The sequence below is a fragment of the Azolla caroliniana genome, unplaced genomic scaffold, assembly GCF_043228905.1.
Source record: "Azolla caroliniana isolate FFs.n. ecotype wild unplaced genomic scaffold, voAzoCaro1.0.p SCAF_4, whole genome shotgun sequence".
NCBI classification, from domain to species: domain Eukaryota; kingdom Viridiplantae; phylum Streptophyta; class Polypodiopsida; order Salviniales; family Salviniaceae; genus Azolla; species Azolla caroliniana.
The window spans coordinates 2,184,517-2,202,079 of record NW_028230439.1 but is presented as its reverse complement, the minus strand read 5'-3'; the positions used below and the strand labels follow the sequence as shown (position 1 = coordinate 2,202,079).

Genomic DNA, 17,563 nt, shown 5'->3' with positions numbered 1-17,563 from the left:
TCGAGAGAGAGAGAGAGAGAGAGAGAACACTAAGTTATACAGAAAAACGGATAATTGTATTAACAAGACAGATCGAGGAGCCTCTAGTTGAGAGCTCACAGGCTTCCTGCGTGAGTAGAGACTTCCTTTCGGGATCGTACACAAGTCAGAGAGAGAGAGCCTAGATGACACTAAGTTATATAGAAAAACAGATAATTGTATTAACAAGACAGATCGAGGAGCCTCTGGTCGGGAGCTCACGAGCTTCCTGCGCGAGTAAAGACTTCCTTTCGGGATCGTACACAAGTCAGAGAGAGAGAGAGAGAGAGAGAGCCCAGATGGATGTAGCTCAGTTGGTAAGGTTGCCCAATGGAGACCAGGTGGTCATGGGTTCAACCCTTACATTCCACAGTGGTATCTAGTGAATCAAGAGATATATGAAGTATATAATAGAGAGAAGTGAGAAATTTGGGTTTCGAACCCAAGATGTAGTGCTTGTAGTGTTAACAATATTAAGAGGTAGAGAGAGAGAACACTAAGTTATACAGAAAAACAGAAAACTGTATTAACAAGAACAAGAACGAACCAACAGTGACAAGGAGAAGGTGTTTATGTAGTCACCTTCTCACTATATTCTCTCACTACAACCATCTCTTACAAAAGAGGTGGAGACTTAACTACCTACTAAATATGTGTCATATGACTTAACTTCTATGACACATTAGTTATGGTACAAAGGAGGTGGAATGTTCATACACTTGTGTATGCTAAAGTGGGTTCCCACATTTGGGAAGTTAAGTTTGATTCTCAACAATGGATATGCCACAAATGTTAAGGGGATGCTATGCCAATGAAGATGCAATGAGCGTATGCTTCAAACCATGGGATATTTGGGTTTTGTTACTTGTTTAGGCAAGTCTAAAAATACCAAAGGACATGACGAAATTATTTTGCATGAATAGATCCATATTATAATGTGCTAATATTCATGGGGAGATATCTTTTCAAGTGACATTAATGTTGTTGAATTCAATTTAGATTATGTATCACACCTAATGTTTATCTCTAAACTAATAGGAATGAATTAAGATCGAAGTTCTAGATTTTAAACACATTGTCATTCTTTTATCAATGAGGACTATGGATTATATTTTTTGAAGAAAGATGCAATCTATTTTATACTTAAGCATCTTGCTCACTTAAATATTTCCAACAAGTTTAGTTCAAAAAATTGTCATTTCACACCCTACTCATATTCGGGTTACCATGACTTGGGGGCTAAATCACAACATTGTTATATATTAAAAAACCAAAGGGATCTCATGTGGACATATTAGTATGTGAAAGGATAGACCCATGGGCCACACCTTTGTATTTTACTATTTTATTAGTAACAATTATCAAAGCCGGTGGATACAAAATATAGAATTGTGAGATCGTGTTTTGTTGTGGTGAGATTTGAGACATCTAATTTACAATTGATTCAAAAAGGTCAAATATAGAATAATATAATCAGGTGATTCTTTCCTTGAATATGTGTTCTATAATTTTCAAAGGAGGTGAATAGACTAGCATTTAATCAATTTAAACCTTGCCCTTCTCATGGTGAATTGGGTTGAAGAAAACATTCTCCAATTTAAAATGCAACATTAGACGTGATGGAACCCAAGGGGTGAGCAAAAATGGGACATTCTAGGCAATATAAAAAAATTCTTGGAGATAAATGTAGACCAAAAGTAACATATGGAGACAATGATAATAGTGGCAATGGTGGTAGTTTTCTCTCTTCAAATGATATAAACACAATGTGGGTAGTATATACAAATGAAATGCATAAACTAGTCGAAGATGAAGTGTGCTAGCTTAGTGTCTTGAATGAAATTGATGTCCTAGGAACCAAAATATTCAAATTACATTATACTTCAGAGAAATATTTGCCAATTGTGCAATGCGGAATGCCATAGGGTAAGCAAGGGTCTATGTAAATAAGAACTTGATGAAGGAATATTGTCGATCATGTGTAACGATATCGGGTGATGGTTCATGTCATGTACTCTTCTACAAAGTCGTGCGGGGCAGAGTGACATGCAAGAACAACAGAGATGAGTTGTGATGGCCAGTTCATTAATGTGATGACAACCAACTCATGGCATATTAATATATCATCAATTAAGTGAAGTTGGGAGATCACTACTCTTAGTGGGGAGAAAGTGAAGGGAACAAAAACATTAGACTTTGAATGGTAGGATATGCTTGTAAGCATCTCTCTCTCTCCACCCACACGCGCGCACACACACACATTATACAATGGAAATTCATAAACATGTTGAAAAAATACAAATGAATTCAGGCTCTAAAACAAATATTATATACAATGGAAATTCATAAACACGTTGAAAAACACTAATGAATTTAAGCTCCAAAACAAGCATTTGGGGTTGAAGGATAAAGAGATTTTAGTGCACCCTTAAGAAGGAAAAGGAAGTAACCCCCAAAAGCCTCCCATGGATCATAACCCTAGGTGGCCAAACAATAGAACTATGCATGAAGTGTTTGCCTTAGCATTGGTACTCATGATGAATATTGTGGTGGTGGTGGCGATATCACCGGCTCGGGCACCTCTCGCCGCCCCTCCTTTAACCCCGCCTTCTCTATTGGTGCCTCCGCCCCGTCTCTCGCCAGCGACCCCTCCTTTAAACCCGCCTTCTCTATTGGTGCCTCCCCCCACTCTCTCGCCAGCCGCCCCTCCTTTAACCCCACCTTCTCTATTAGCACCTCCCCCCGCTCTCTTGCCAGCAGCCCCACCCCCTTCAACACACACCAACCCAATCCCAATTCTCGACCCTAGCGAGGAAGCGGCCCTCGTAACACTCCAAGTCAACTTCACCCGATCCAACCCATGTGCCACTCCCGGCGGGACCATCGTGTGCGATGGCGGAGGCAGCCCCCCGCACCGCATCGTGGCCCTCAGCCTCGAGGATTGCCCCCCCAATGTGCTCCTCTCCGGTGCCGCCCTCCTCAACTTCACGATCCTGGACTCTCTTTCCTTCCAGAATTGCCCCATGCTCCCCGACTTCGCCCCATTGCAGTTCACCCAACATGTCGCAATGCTTGTCATATCGGCGAGCCTGGGCCGCACGAGCCAACGCCTGAATGCCAAGAAGGTACCGGCCGATTGGGTCGGTAATTTCACCGAGCTCACCACAGTCTCTATTTCGGATGTCGAGCTCGACGATAGCGACGGCGCCGGGCTCTTCCCGATCACGCAAAAGTTGCCCAATGTCCTCACCCTCATCATCACATCCACTAACATCGGCGGGCCATTGCCCAAAAGGACATGGCCACAAAGCATCGACTACATCGATGTATCCCTAAACAGGATCAAGGGCCCGATCCCGCCCGAGCTCTACAGGTATACTTCGCTCCGGCATTTCGATGCGCACGGGAACGAGCTCAATGGGACCCTACATTCTGACATACAGCTCCTCTCGGGTCTTCAGTATCTAGATATCTCAGGAAGTGGAAGAATTAGAGGCAGCATTCCACCGGAGATTGGGGGGCTCTTGGAACTCCGTCACCTCGACCTTTCCAACAACAACTTCTCGGGCACCATCCCAGATTCTCTCTCCGGCCTTGCCCACTTGAGTTTCCTCAACCTCGCCGGAAACAAGCTTTCAGGACGTATCCCGGAATCATTCTCGGGACTACATAACATCTCCACTATCAATCTCAGCAACAATAAGCTCAACGGTTCAATCCCGGTCAACCTCACATCCTTGGCCAATTTGACGTCACTCGACCTGAGCTCTAATGCATTGACGGGCGAGATCCCGTTCAACGACACGTTTCTCGCCCAGTTGGAAACACTGAATTTGGGTCAAAATCCGGGTTTGTGTTACAATCACACACTTGTCAAACAACATTTGAAGCTTCTCGCCGGAATACAACGTTGTTCGGACAATGACAACAATTTCCTTTATGCGCCAGTGCCGAGTCCACTAAGCCTGCCATCCCCACCATCACAATTATCGAGCAAAGGTACACTTAGCGGTGTGTCGAGAGTGATCGTAGCTGTTGTGGTCATTGTCTTCTTCCTCGTCGCCATTGTCTTCCTGTGTTGCTGCATTCGATGTTGTCGACGGCGATTGAGAGAGACTGATTACGTCACGATGTAATGATTGTGTCACCATGTCTTGTGATTCATTAGACTTCATTCTTATTGTGTATGAAAACAAATTCTTGACCCCCCCCAAAAAAATACCCTTTTTCCAATTGCATATAGATAACCATCCTCATAACTTTGTTATTGTGTTTTAAACTTTCATACACCCAAATTTATTTATGCTGGTCATACGATGGACGCAGTGTGGATTTAACTTTTCACATTATTTGTGCAAGAATGTTTCAGTGCACATCTATTGGCCAGGTTGATGGGAATGTTCTCCTTCACCATCATTTGTGAAGTGTATAACTTGCAAGTGACCTTAGATGCTGTCATTGATAATGATCACACAACAATATGGATTGTTCAAACATGCTATTGTAAAAGACAATGGCATCATTACCATTATAATAAAATTACTGCTTGAAACATGGGTACATTATGACCTGGTAATGCCACATATTCCTTGTTAAAGATACCATCTACTTTTGTTCCAATTTCTTAGAATAAAGCGATGCTCCGAAATTAACCCCTAAAAAAGCGAATGGGTTTTGAAAAGGATCAAATTTTTTACAGTACATGAATTTCAGAAACCATAAAATATTAATTGTCATGTGTTATCTTTATAGAAAACAGAAGCAAATTAAATTATCTACATGTTTAGACATAGATTTAATACAACAATAACTATAAATGGAACTCTCATTTACAAGCTAATGAAACAAATTCTTGGAGGAAAATAATGGTATGCATTTGTAGTGTGAACGTTTTAGATCACATCAAGAGGGTTACTTCCCCCTTCAAAATCATTGTTCTCTATCCTCTTTAATTTAATTTTATGATGACTTAACTCTTATGGACTTGTTTATGCATTAGAAAAACTTATATGAGCAATGTGAGAAAGATTATATGTTATGGTTCTCTTATTTAATTACAATTGAGGATGTTTAAATAGGGCGTAAGAAATTGGACTCTCAAAAGTTAGGAGATCTTCAAGCTATAAAGGTTGAAATGCTCAAATGGATAGAAAGGAAGCACATGCCTGGATAAGTGACATAGTTTAATCATGCATTGGAACATGGTATGATGTACAGTATGAGTACAAATTAAATCAAACCTTTGTTTAAAGGTGGAAATGTAAATAATATAACCAATTAGAAGACGGTCATGGTCAACTAACTTATGTAAAAACTATTTGGTTGTATAAGAGTCAAATGTAAGTGCATGGGCTAAAATGAAAGGGGGGGTTTATATTACTATTTCATCAACTTCAAAAAAACTTTTGGTGTGATATCTTGTTAGTATTTTTGGAGGTGCATCGAAGAAGTGAGACTAGCAAGTGAATATATATATATATATACATATACATACATATACATATACATTTTACACACATACACATATGTGTGTGTTTGTGAATTTTCAAATCTTTGAGAAAGAATTTTTTGTGTGCTTATGGGTGGCGAAATTTAAGATTTCTTCAATAGCACTATTGGCGTTAAGCAAAGATGTACACTCTCACCAACTCTATTTGGTTTATGTATTCATGACTTAGTTTGTAAAGGAATAATGCATTGAAGAAGTTGTCAATGAGAACATAGTCATCATGTGGTGCATTGGCAAATGCTAAAAATGATGCACAAAAGGCTTATTATAAGAATATTAGCCAAAGAATTTCGTATCCATACTAAGTTGATTGTGAATAGTTCTAAAGCCAAGATTACGCATGTGAAAGATAAAAGGGAAAAGTACCAGGATACCCTTGGAAGTTCGTCTATTTACCAGAATGCCCCTGGAAGTTCCAAATTTACCAAACTACCCCTATGTCCAAAAAATTACACTTTATAAAGTAATTATACACTCAAATCTTTGGTAAATAGGGCTAGTTCGGGTCCATTTCTTCCATCTTCGGTTAATAGGGTTTGTAGATTTTAGTGTATAATTACTTTATAAAGTGTAATTTTTTGGACATAGGGGTAGTTTGGTAAATTTGGAACTTTCAGGGGCATTTTGGTAAATAAAGAACTTCCAGGGCTATCCTGGTACTTTTCCCAAGATAAAATAAGGATAAACCATGCACTAAGATAATAAGCCACTTCAAACCATGGAAAACTTTAAATACCTATCCTTGAAATTCCCTTAAATCATAGATGGAATGATTGTGCTACTCATCACTGAGACGCAAGAAAGTGAGCATATCGTGCATTTAAGAACATATGTTACGGTGGAGAAAGTAAATGTTGGATCCTCAAAAAATACCTATTTCACTCTTTGGTGGCTCTCATGTTTCTTTATGGAGTGGAACTAAGGGGCCTTCGCATTCCTAAGCTCTCTTGGAAAGAGTTTGAAAATGTCAAACGCGTTTTCTTACATAGTTTCTCCAAGTCCTGAAACAAATGTCTCACACCTCCTACTTAAGACACGATCATTTCCCATTGAGATCATGATCATGGAAAGGGTTATTAAGTACATGTTTAAAGTTAAAAAATGTCCCTCCCTCACATCAATTTTGTAGAATTACATGGAAACAAGTAAAAGATCCGAAAGACAAATTAAAATGAAATTTTGTGTTTCAGTTGGATACAAAGTATGAAAAAATGGATTTGAAGATGGGATGCAACCCATTTGCTTCATGGTAAATCAATAGATTCCACTATGAACAATGGCTATTATTTTTTATTCCAATGTATCATGATTTGGTAAAATATGGAGGCCCACTTTATACAACACATTTTGTGCCCAACTACAAAACCATATTCTTTATTGAATGTGGATATCAATACATGTTATATCACAACCATCAAAAGTTCCATAGTACGTAAAATTCGTGTTCGTCTAGTATAACATTTGTTTTCCTACATTGGAAAACAAATGCGAATGTTATCCAAACATTCTTGTGTTTTTTCTTGTTTTTTTCCCATTTTTTTAATGTTTTTTTAATGTTTTTTTTTTCATTTTTAGGCTTATCTACCTCATAATAAATAGTTAATCCAAAAGTATGGTATTTATCATTCTTGGAGGGTGTTTTTCTTTCTAGAATGATTCAATCATTAGCGAATGCGAATGCACGTATAGTACGTATGGTTCATACTATGATGAAAACCATTTCTTCCATACAAATTAGTTCATACCCACTTCAATGTGAGGCAAGGAATTGGGGCACAAGTGACGAGACTGGTTGACTATGCACATTTTTCCCTTAAGAAATTCATGAGTCTAAGCATCACCTATGGTACAAGGCTCCGCCTTTGATCACATTTGACCATGCTTTCTACACATCTCTCATATCCACAATGTGGCTTTGATCACATTTGACTATGCTTTCTACACATCTCTCATATTCACAATGTGCACTCTGAATTGTGAGATTCATTTGTAAATCTCTTGAACATTGAGAGTTGTTGCTCATTTTCATGTGTATTATGTGGAAACAATATATTTTGGTACCATATGTCATATTTGACCTCCAAATATGGTAATAAAATCTCTCTCTCTCTCTCTCTCTCATATAAAGCATCATGCTTAGACAAGATAACGTGCCAAGAGTAGTTGGATATCCAATGACATGTGAAAATCATGCCAACGTAATATAACTCCAATAATTAAATTACCTTGACCAAAGAATAATCCCATACTTCATTTTTTCCCTCAAAATAATTAACGTGTGATATGTTATAAACATCCACTAGCCTCCCCGCTACATGTCATAGATTCTTTCCCACTATAATTAATCATAGTTCCACCAAGATCATGGATAATAATATGAGGGAAAATGGGCAACCATCAACAACTAATCGTAGCTTTGATGCTCAATGTTGGTTTATCCCATCCTTGAAACTTTGAGAGATGTTCCACGACAATTAGATATTTTTATGGTTTCAAAGTTTCATTCTTGTAGGTTTATTTCATTATAAGATTATATGTTGCGAATATTTTAATTTAAGCTAAAACATGAGCTTCAAAGAGGTTGTCACATCTAGATGTCAATATATACCACAAAGTTACATCAAATGATATTAATGTACATGAAATCAATTTTGACAAATGATGCATTCTCAAGGTGGGTGGCTTCTAGAAATTGTGTCTTGATGACCTTATAGATGTAGATAGTAGCACTAGGATGGTTGACATAGGAGAGGAAGAAGTTGGTCATCACAATAGGGTATCATCCAAGTTCCACATGGAGATCGACATACTTTTCAAGCTTTGGCCTCAAACACCTTACCTCTTTGATAGGGGATTGTTAAGAGAACAATGAAATGATGTTGGTATATGAGTATACAAGCAATTGGACACTTCAAGTTCATCATCTACAACAACAAATTTCAATATGATGGAGGATCTACTCTCTCTCTCTCTCTCTCTCTCTCTCTCTCTACACACACACACACACATAGAGAGAGAGAGAGAGAGAGAAAATTAGAATTAGAATTTTTATGTGTCTCCTTCCTAAGAAGGGGTATTCATACATTAAAGCACAAAGTTTCCATGTGTGAATAAAGCATACACATATGAGCTCAACCTTCTCGGTGGTGTCTTAAGTATGACACTTAAGTTATCACTCCCACTTAGTATGTCAGCATATATTGAACGAATTGCACTATATGTTGAGCATGCGAAGAGCAAGTGACATTCATCCTCTACCATACCTTCATTGCATCTTTGCATGTCTTCAAATTGTTTACATTTTGATAACATGATGCAACTTCAATACTTAACTTGTGAGATCGAGTGTGAAGTAGTGTAAGGGCTCTACGAGCATTACTACTCATATTGGTAATGAGATAAGGTTGGATACGATCAATAAGCATTCTTGCTTTATATTGAGACCAACATTCAGGGTTTTTGACATTTGCAATGTAGTATTCTAGCTTTGTCCTCTTAGCATCTTCCCACTTCATCCATAATGATTCCACCAACCTTTCCTCAATCATTACATACTAAATAGCCTTGCCCGAAAGCTCTAAAAGATCATCCAAATCCTATCTCTAAACCATTTCCTTATGTCAACAACCTAACCGGATGAGAGAATCTTACTTTTATGATTCTTTTGTAGCTTACATCCAACATTCCAAGCACGATGTGGTAATCAATGATTCAGCATATTCTTGATTTTTGTAATGTATTTTTATATACTCTTTGGAGTGCCAATAGTTCTATGGGTCGAACACCTGTTTCCAAGAGCATAACTTGGTAAAAGGTAGTGCATTTAACTCCTAATTGCCTCCTTAAAAACATCTTTTGAATTTTCTCAATCTCATTTCATGCATTAAGAGAGATGGTGTCACCCCATACTTCTACTCCATAAAGCAATACTTGAGTTACCATGGCATTGAACAACATTAGTTTTACTTCCCATCCACAAGTATCACTTTGGTTGCATTGGTTCTCCAAAAGGTAATACGATTTCCAACCGGCGTGGAGCCTAGAATCAAAGCATGCACTCCATTTATTTGTAGCGGGTACATCAATACCAAGATATTTAAAGCTTCGAACAAATTGTATATGTTCACCTCTTTATGTGAGCATAGGGTAATGATGAGGTTGGATGGTTTGCACTACCATCATTTTTGTTTTCTCCACATTCACTACTAGTCCACTACTATGGCAAAATTCTTCTAATACCCCAAGTAAATTTTGCATACTATCAACATCATATGAGAAGAGTACCACATCATCTGCATATAGAAGCAATAAGATAACATGTTGCATCAATTTGGGGGCATTCAATCCTTCTTCTCTTGCAACCTTATTCACCACTTCTTCTAATTTATCAGTATGTACATACGCCAAAGAGTGTGAGTGATAGTGGACATCCTTGCTTAACCACCCCATGTTACTTAAAAAAGTGCTTTGAGAATCCACTATCCATTTTTAGTTGGCATTTAACTTGTTCATATAGGCGTGCAACAACAACTCGGTACTCTAATGGCATGTCAATCTCTGTCATTCTATTCCAAAGCTCACTTCATGGTACGGTATCAAAAGCTTTCTTAAAATCAACAAAACAACAATAAAGTGTTTTTCCTTGTAGTCGACTATCTTTCATGATTACTCTCAATGTGACCAAATGATCCACGGTGGAGTGTTTTGGTATAACTCCTACTTGCCCAAGTGCTCTTTTGCTTGTACTTTCAGCCCATGTGCTTATCTTTTGCTCTATAACAGTGCTATATAATTTAGCAATAGTTCAGCTCACCATGATTGTACAATCTCTGGCTTTAAATATTGGTTATCTCCGGCTTTAAATATTGGTTTAATCCAATTCATAAGCCAATCATTTGGAAATCCTTGTTTTATAGCTTGCTCTATACTTGTCATTATCCAATGACGAGTATCCGGCATTGTCCATTTTAAAAGCTCACTTGAGACGTAGGTTGCATCAGTTGCTTTCCCACTCACCATCTTCTTGATTCCCTTATTGACATCATCAATATTGATACATGTAGTGCATGGTGTTTCAATTTTCTCAACCATAGGAGCTACACCACCATGCATATATAGCCTGTGTACATAGTCTAACATCTCTTCATTTGTAAAGTGGCCTTTCACATCTTCTTTCTTACCCTTGAGTTGTCCCCATGCTAATTTTGGTTTGAGCTTAAACAAGTTTTTGTTTTTCATCTCTTGCATTTGGAAATATCTTCTTTTCTTTCTCCTCACTACTTTCTTATATATGTGCCATGCAACAACCTTTTCATATTCCCCATCTATGGACTTAAACCATTTGAGATACATCTTACATTCATCGTTGAACCAAGAATTACATGGAAAACTACACATCATATGCTTACCCACATGCCGCTTAAAGTATTGATACCCAACCTTACAGATGATATCCTTCAAATGTTGCCAATTTTCATTAACATCGTTGCTTAGAGAAAAATTTAACAAATGGTTCTCCACTTCATTTGCATACATCTTAGCTTTTTCGTAGCAAGGTCAGATGATACCTCTCTTTTCATCTTTCACTCCATGACATCTATTGGTGAAATGTGGAACGCCACTGTAGTCTGAGTCCGGAGATAGAGAACCAACTTTAAACACATTCACCAATGATAGATCACATGCCAACATTAATGCGTAATCAACCACACTTCCTCCACTCGAGGATGGTAAGCATGTGAGCACATTTGTCAATGGGAATGCTTTTATACCATTTAGGAAGATCAAGTTTGTGCAATTTAACATATGTATCAAAAGTTTTCCACAATCTGACATGACACAATCCTCTGAGTCATGCAATAGACAATGTTCTACTACATTTTCTTCAAATGACCAAGTAGAGAGAGAGAGAGAGAGAGAGAGAGAGAGAGAGAGAGAGATTTAGCATCCATAGAGAGGCCAATATTGACACATAGGACGTAAGTGCAAATGTTATGTTGATGTGTGTCTCCTTCCTAAGCAGGGATATTCATACTTTGAAGCACCAAGTCTCAATGTGTGAATAAGGCGTACACATATGAGCTCAACATTCTAGGTTTTCTCTTTATTGTGATACCCAAGTCATCACCCCCTCTTAATATATCATCATAGCTTTCATGAATTCATGAATTGCACTATATGTAGAGCATCTAAAAAGCAAGTGATATTCATCCTCTACGAGCCCGTCCTTGCATATCTTACATGTATTTATACTTGGCTGATTTTGATTCCATAATGCAACTTCAATACCTAGGTTGTGTGATCAAGTTTGATACAGTGTTAGGGCTCTACGAGAGTTATACTCATGTTAATGAGGTAAGGTTAAATATGATCAATAGGCCTTCTTGCCTTACATAGAACCCAACATTCAGGATCAATGTTGGCAATGTAATATTTTAATTTTGTTCTTTTATGCAAAAATTTAATTATCACAAATGTGCTTTTGTTGCACACCCTCTTTTAATATATTTTCATTACTTTCTATTGGAAGGAGTATTAAGACTTGATTTACCATTAAGAAATCATTATGTTGTTCGCACATTAGCAAATGATCACATTATGTTTTTAGGGGTAAATTCAAATAATGTTGGGAAAGCTACATAAGTGTCGCATTTGTTTGCTATTTCTTTATGGTTAAAAATAAATATAGGAAATTTGTTCTCATTTGATGTACAATGAAGAACTTAGAGGTTATTGGATGGTCAACTGTGATTGTTGTTAGATGTATGATTTTGTTGTCATCTTGGTTATCTGATGGATATTGATGTGATGAATGGGAATCTTTTAGATTGGATTGTTGTAGAGTTCAGGATAAGTCACAAATTTGGCCATTTCAAGTTCAATCGATAATTATTCTTATGATTTCTTTTTATTTACCTTTATTTCATGGTTAAAAACATTTATTGCCAAGGTCTCAATAATTATATGTTTTATGATGTGACACATGCAAAGGCAAAAATGTGTAGAAAAGTTTAATTTTACAATAGATTGAGATTATCACTAGAAGAAAAAGATCACGACAACAACAAAGTGGATGTACATGCCAATTGTATGGAACCCATTGATTAGAGATATGGATGGGCTAATGATAGGCCAAAAAGCAGGTTTCAAATGGGCTAAGTTAATCAATGCCCAAGGGAATGCGTTAGTGGAGTGGGAGAGGTTTTTGTCCAATGAGGTGGGCACTCAAAAGGCTAGAATATGGAGAAGTAGGGGTAAAGGCATGCTCAAGAGAATTACGGATGCCATTGCATGTTACAGGAATATTGTGGAAGAGGAAGAAGTAACAACCTCTGAAATTGTGTGGACAGAACTTATAGATGTTGAGAACTGTTTAATTGGCATTAAGGGAATGAAAGTAGAATCAAATGAGGTATTCTACTACAAACTAGAGCACGGAATGGTAAGAGTTGAGCAACCAGCCTTGCAAAGAGAAAGGCTGATTAGGCTAATCGCAAAAAATGGCAAGAATATGATTATTGACCCTAAACCAACGGAGATCACACCGGCGTCAGAGTGTTGGCTTGTACAAGGGCATTTGGATCAGTTATCATGGGACCCAACGATGTATTGTTGGAGAACTCAAGGACGAACTGACAGGGAAAAGTTGGTTCAATTTTTCAGGTATAACACGAAGATTGGGAGGCAAATTATTCTAGAACAAGAACACGACAAGATTGTAGCAAGGAAATTTTGGATACATGAGGGCATTAGTGAAATGAGACTAGATCAATTCTGGAAAATGATATGGCATGACAGATATGACCACAAGATAATGATGTGTTTATGGCTTATTGCACACAAAGCCTTGCTGGTAGGGACGTGGGGTAAAGGCCCCAATGTAGACCCTAGATGTATTGCCTGTGGACAAATAGAAAGCATTTCCCATTGTCTATGGGAATGTCGCGAGGCGGTGGTTGTATGGGGAAGGGCACTACGTTTGCTTTGACATGCCTCTAGTTCGTTCACCCTCAATTGGGGACATGCTTGTTGGATTTGTCTTGAGGATGATGTGGCGAAATCCGATAGCACATGCGATGCTAAGTATAGAGGGGAGAATGGCATTGTGCGGCTGATCATTGACAATAGGGTGTATAACCTACAACTTGTGCACAGAATCAAAAACTTGGAGATTTTTGGATGTTGTTTGCCCCCATTACTATATGGTATATATGGACAGCAAGGTGTACCAGGGTATTTTTAGCACACAAACGCCCCCCAACTGAATCGATTAAGCTAATCTAGCACACATTAATAACTACACTAAGAGCTCAATATGAGCGGATTGATGGTACTAATGATGTTGCAGAACTAATGAGGCTGAATTTTCGAAAGCGATGGTGTACTACACCGATGGCCGTGGCAAATGGAATGGATATACTGTGGAAGTATGAAGTACCCAAATGGTTGTTCCCCCCTCCCATTAGATGAGCGAGGGGCGTGAAAGACATGGCATGTGGGATAGTGAATGTAGGTTATGTGCATGAAAGGATGGCTAGAGCCATATGTGAAAGTGTAAGATAAAGAAGCAAGATCTCTTGTGTAGGATAAGATAGACTTGGCTCGGCCTTCCTGAGAAAGGGATTGAGTTTGTGTATATTTAACTAAAGGAGTATATTCTTTTTTTGGAAAAAAAAAACCATAGCTCAAATTGTAAGAGTTCTGAGTTAACCATGAAAACAACAAGATCAAGGGTTTAATAACCATTAAAGGCAATGGCGGTGAAAGGTGAGCTACAATTATAATGAAGATAAAGAAGTGTGTGATAAGGTGACATACATTTTGTTGAAACCAAAAAACTCATGCTAGCTAGACGAGGACAGTGCATGCTCAAATGGGAATGTCATAAATATCATAAGTCAACCTACATTTTGTTGTTACCCTTATAGGTGTACAGGAGGGTTAAGGGTGTAATGTATAAGGTGTGTAATGTGTGAGTGTAAGGATGAGTGTGTATGTACACATACACATTTGTGTGCAAGTGTACAAATATGTAATGGTCTTTTTTGCAAGTCATATTATGTAACGGTCCTATTTTTGTACTATATAAACCCCATGAGCATGAAATGAAACAAGAAGAATAGTCAGTTACCCCTCAATTTGTGTCTCCCTCTCATTTTCATTTTCCCTCTCGTTCTATGTGTGTATGTCTCTCTCTCTCTCCCTCTCTCCCCTCACACGTAAATAAATACTTTGGTGCAAAGTAAAACCACTCCACCTTATGAGAAAACCGTCTATAAAATATGCATATGTCCCAAATGGCATGAAACTCCAATTGCTTAAGCTCCACTTGTTGCGTATTACCTTTTATACTATCCAACAAACCTCTAAGATTATGCACAATCTCTGTCCAAATCCAAGAAATGATTTGGGTTGGTCTTTTAGCCACATTTTGAAATACCATCAAGCATCGAGCCTTCCAAATATACCAAATTGTAATACTACTTACCAATTGCCATATTTGAGGTTTATCAATCTCTATTTGTGGATTCACAGATGACAAATTTTTTTCGATCAAACCATTTCCCATCACAATAGCATATGCAACCTCCTTTGGTTCATATACCATAGGTTTATCTTGTACCACCGCCCATAATACCGCTCCCCATGTATACTCTGCTCGAGGATATACTGGGAAACTAAGGGGTTTATAATTGCTTACAAAGATTTAATTTGAACTCTCTTTCTCTAGAGTTTACTTGTTTTGGGAAGAATTGTAAAACCTATGCGCAATTCGTTTCAAGAAACAAAAGGACCACAATGGCTACACGTCCGAGTGGAAACGACAAAAAACTCACTTTCACTAGTCCATTGAGAACTTCTAGGGATTCTGATTGGTTATTTGGTGAGAGGCCATATTTGAATACATGTTTCTGAGTGATTGGCACTTGTCCATCAATCCATTCTTACAATGATCCCAACAAGACTTCCGATGCGAAAACCAAGGTATAGAAATGTTGCTTTTTCCACCAATCGACTCCAGGTAAGGCCAATTTTTTTAGCCTGGCTTGGAGGCCACTGAGAGAAGACAAGTGCACGCATGAGAACTTTAATATATTTTCAAACATCACATACAACAAAATAAACACACAATATTGAAAGCTTGTTTGCAAGTGCACTTGCATGAACTGATGAGGAGAGATCACCAAAAGCAGGACCACGTGTTGACTAATACACTTGGCTTTCGTAGACTTTCTTCGACAGTGCCAACAAATCTCTCCTCCCAAGTTTCAGACCCCCCCTGTAAAGGTGCATTTGCCTTTCAAATTAGAGGGTTTTTAGGATGCAAGACCTAGCACACTTGAAGTGGCTTCTTTGAAATTCTGAATCCAATCTACTTCTCGTAAATACACAAATATCTTGTAGCCCCAACTCAAAAAACATACAAAACATTGTAAATACATACGTGTAAGGTGTGTATCTGTGTGTATACATTAAGTATATTTATAGGAAGGCATGAGAATACTGAAATTTCGTGTTAATAATCCAAGTGAGCACATGCAATTGCTTATCTAAATCCATAGTAAAGATATGTATCATAGATCTTCTACGCTTACAAGTTGTTGAGCCAGAACAATGAAAAAATGGAGCACCTAATGTGTGCATATCAAATTATCTAACCATTATTTGCATCTATGCCAAAAAAAAGTGATCCTGATTTTGACCTTGGATCTACCTTTATGAGATATAATCAAACATATATTATAAATGTTTAGTTTTATCTATTTCATTCATTACAATATTTGATATTAAACTTTGATTCCTATCTATGTCATTTATTGAAATATTGGTCATTCGATTTATATAATTGATGTTATTTTTGTGTATTTTCTCGATGTAGAGAGTTTGTAACCTATGTTTTTTGTTCAGAATACAACGGAATATTCTACATGTTATGCTTTTATTTGAAACATAATCCATTCATAACTTATAATCCCTCTCAATTATTCCCTCCTTTAAAATGTTTAAGACATCCATTTTTACAATTAATCCCTCTCAATTATTGAACCAATCCACAATTTTGTCATATTTCCGAATATTTGCACAATTTATAATCCCTCTTAATAACACTTATTAAACATCTAAGATTAAAAGGATGACATGTTGATTATGTTCAAATTAAATGTTTAAATTTGGATGATTAATATATGTTGCTTCCTTTTCAATTATGTTTACATGACATGTTAACATTTCTTCCATTTAGAAATGTAGAGGGAAAGGTCCTTCAAATTTCATAGGTGATACACATATGTCTAGATGATGACATGAATTGAGATTAATTATATGTATATGATGGTGAGGTGATGCCAACATGCATTGAAATGTTTGCCAATGTTCAATAAGAGTCAAGAGTCAAGACCATACAATGCAAGACATGCATAATTGCATTTAAGCCCTAGAGAGCTATTTACATCAACAAGAGCAAGATGCTATAGCTATTAGTTCTTTAGTGAACTAATATTGACTTTTTGCGTGCTCTACAATAGAGGACATGAAATGACAACCATTTCTTGGCTCTTGTACTATGAGCAAAGGTCAACAAAGAAGTTATACTAACTACCTCTTTATAAATGTTCCCCCAAGCACATTTCACCCGAGTTCTGTTCGACTGTGGAAATTGTCACTCTTCGATATATGGAGGAGTTGGGTGTGATCTAACCACTACAAAAAAATGGCTTGTTTTCGCTAGCTATATTGCCCTTTTCGATCTACACTTTAAAAAAAAAGAGGCAAAAAGGACCCCCTAAATATATCGAGAGCTATAATAGAGAACTGGTTGGTAGGTGATGTGTTGTACAATGACTTTCTAGTACATTGTAAATTTTATGCAAGTCATGCATGTCATGCAAATTGCTTCTAGGGTCAATATCGAAAGACACCCTCCAAATGAGGAAATTTCAAGCATGAATGCAATAATATTGTTTGGAATTTCACTGATTAAGGTATTGCTACAATGCTATCAATGTCTCTCTCTATATCCCCACTCTTTCATGCAAT

At 37.5% G+C, this 17,563-nt stretch overlaps 1 protein-coding gene across 1 annotated transcript; it reads left to right on the top strand.

Moving 5' to 3' along the window:
• The first annotated feature begins 2,519 nt into the window (after positions 1 to 2,519).
• Positions 2,520 to 4,223, top strand: LOC147864747 (uncharacterized). The gene has a single exon (XM_087318564.1). The coding sequence runs from the start codon at positions 2,520 to 2,522 to the stop codon at positions 4,152 to 4,154; it is 1,635 nt and encodes a 544-aa protein (XP_087174690.1). The 3' UTR covers positions 4,155 to 4,223.
• The last annotated feature ends 13,340 nt before the right edge of the window (positions 4,224 to 17,563 follow it).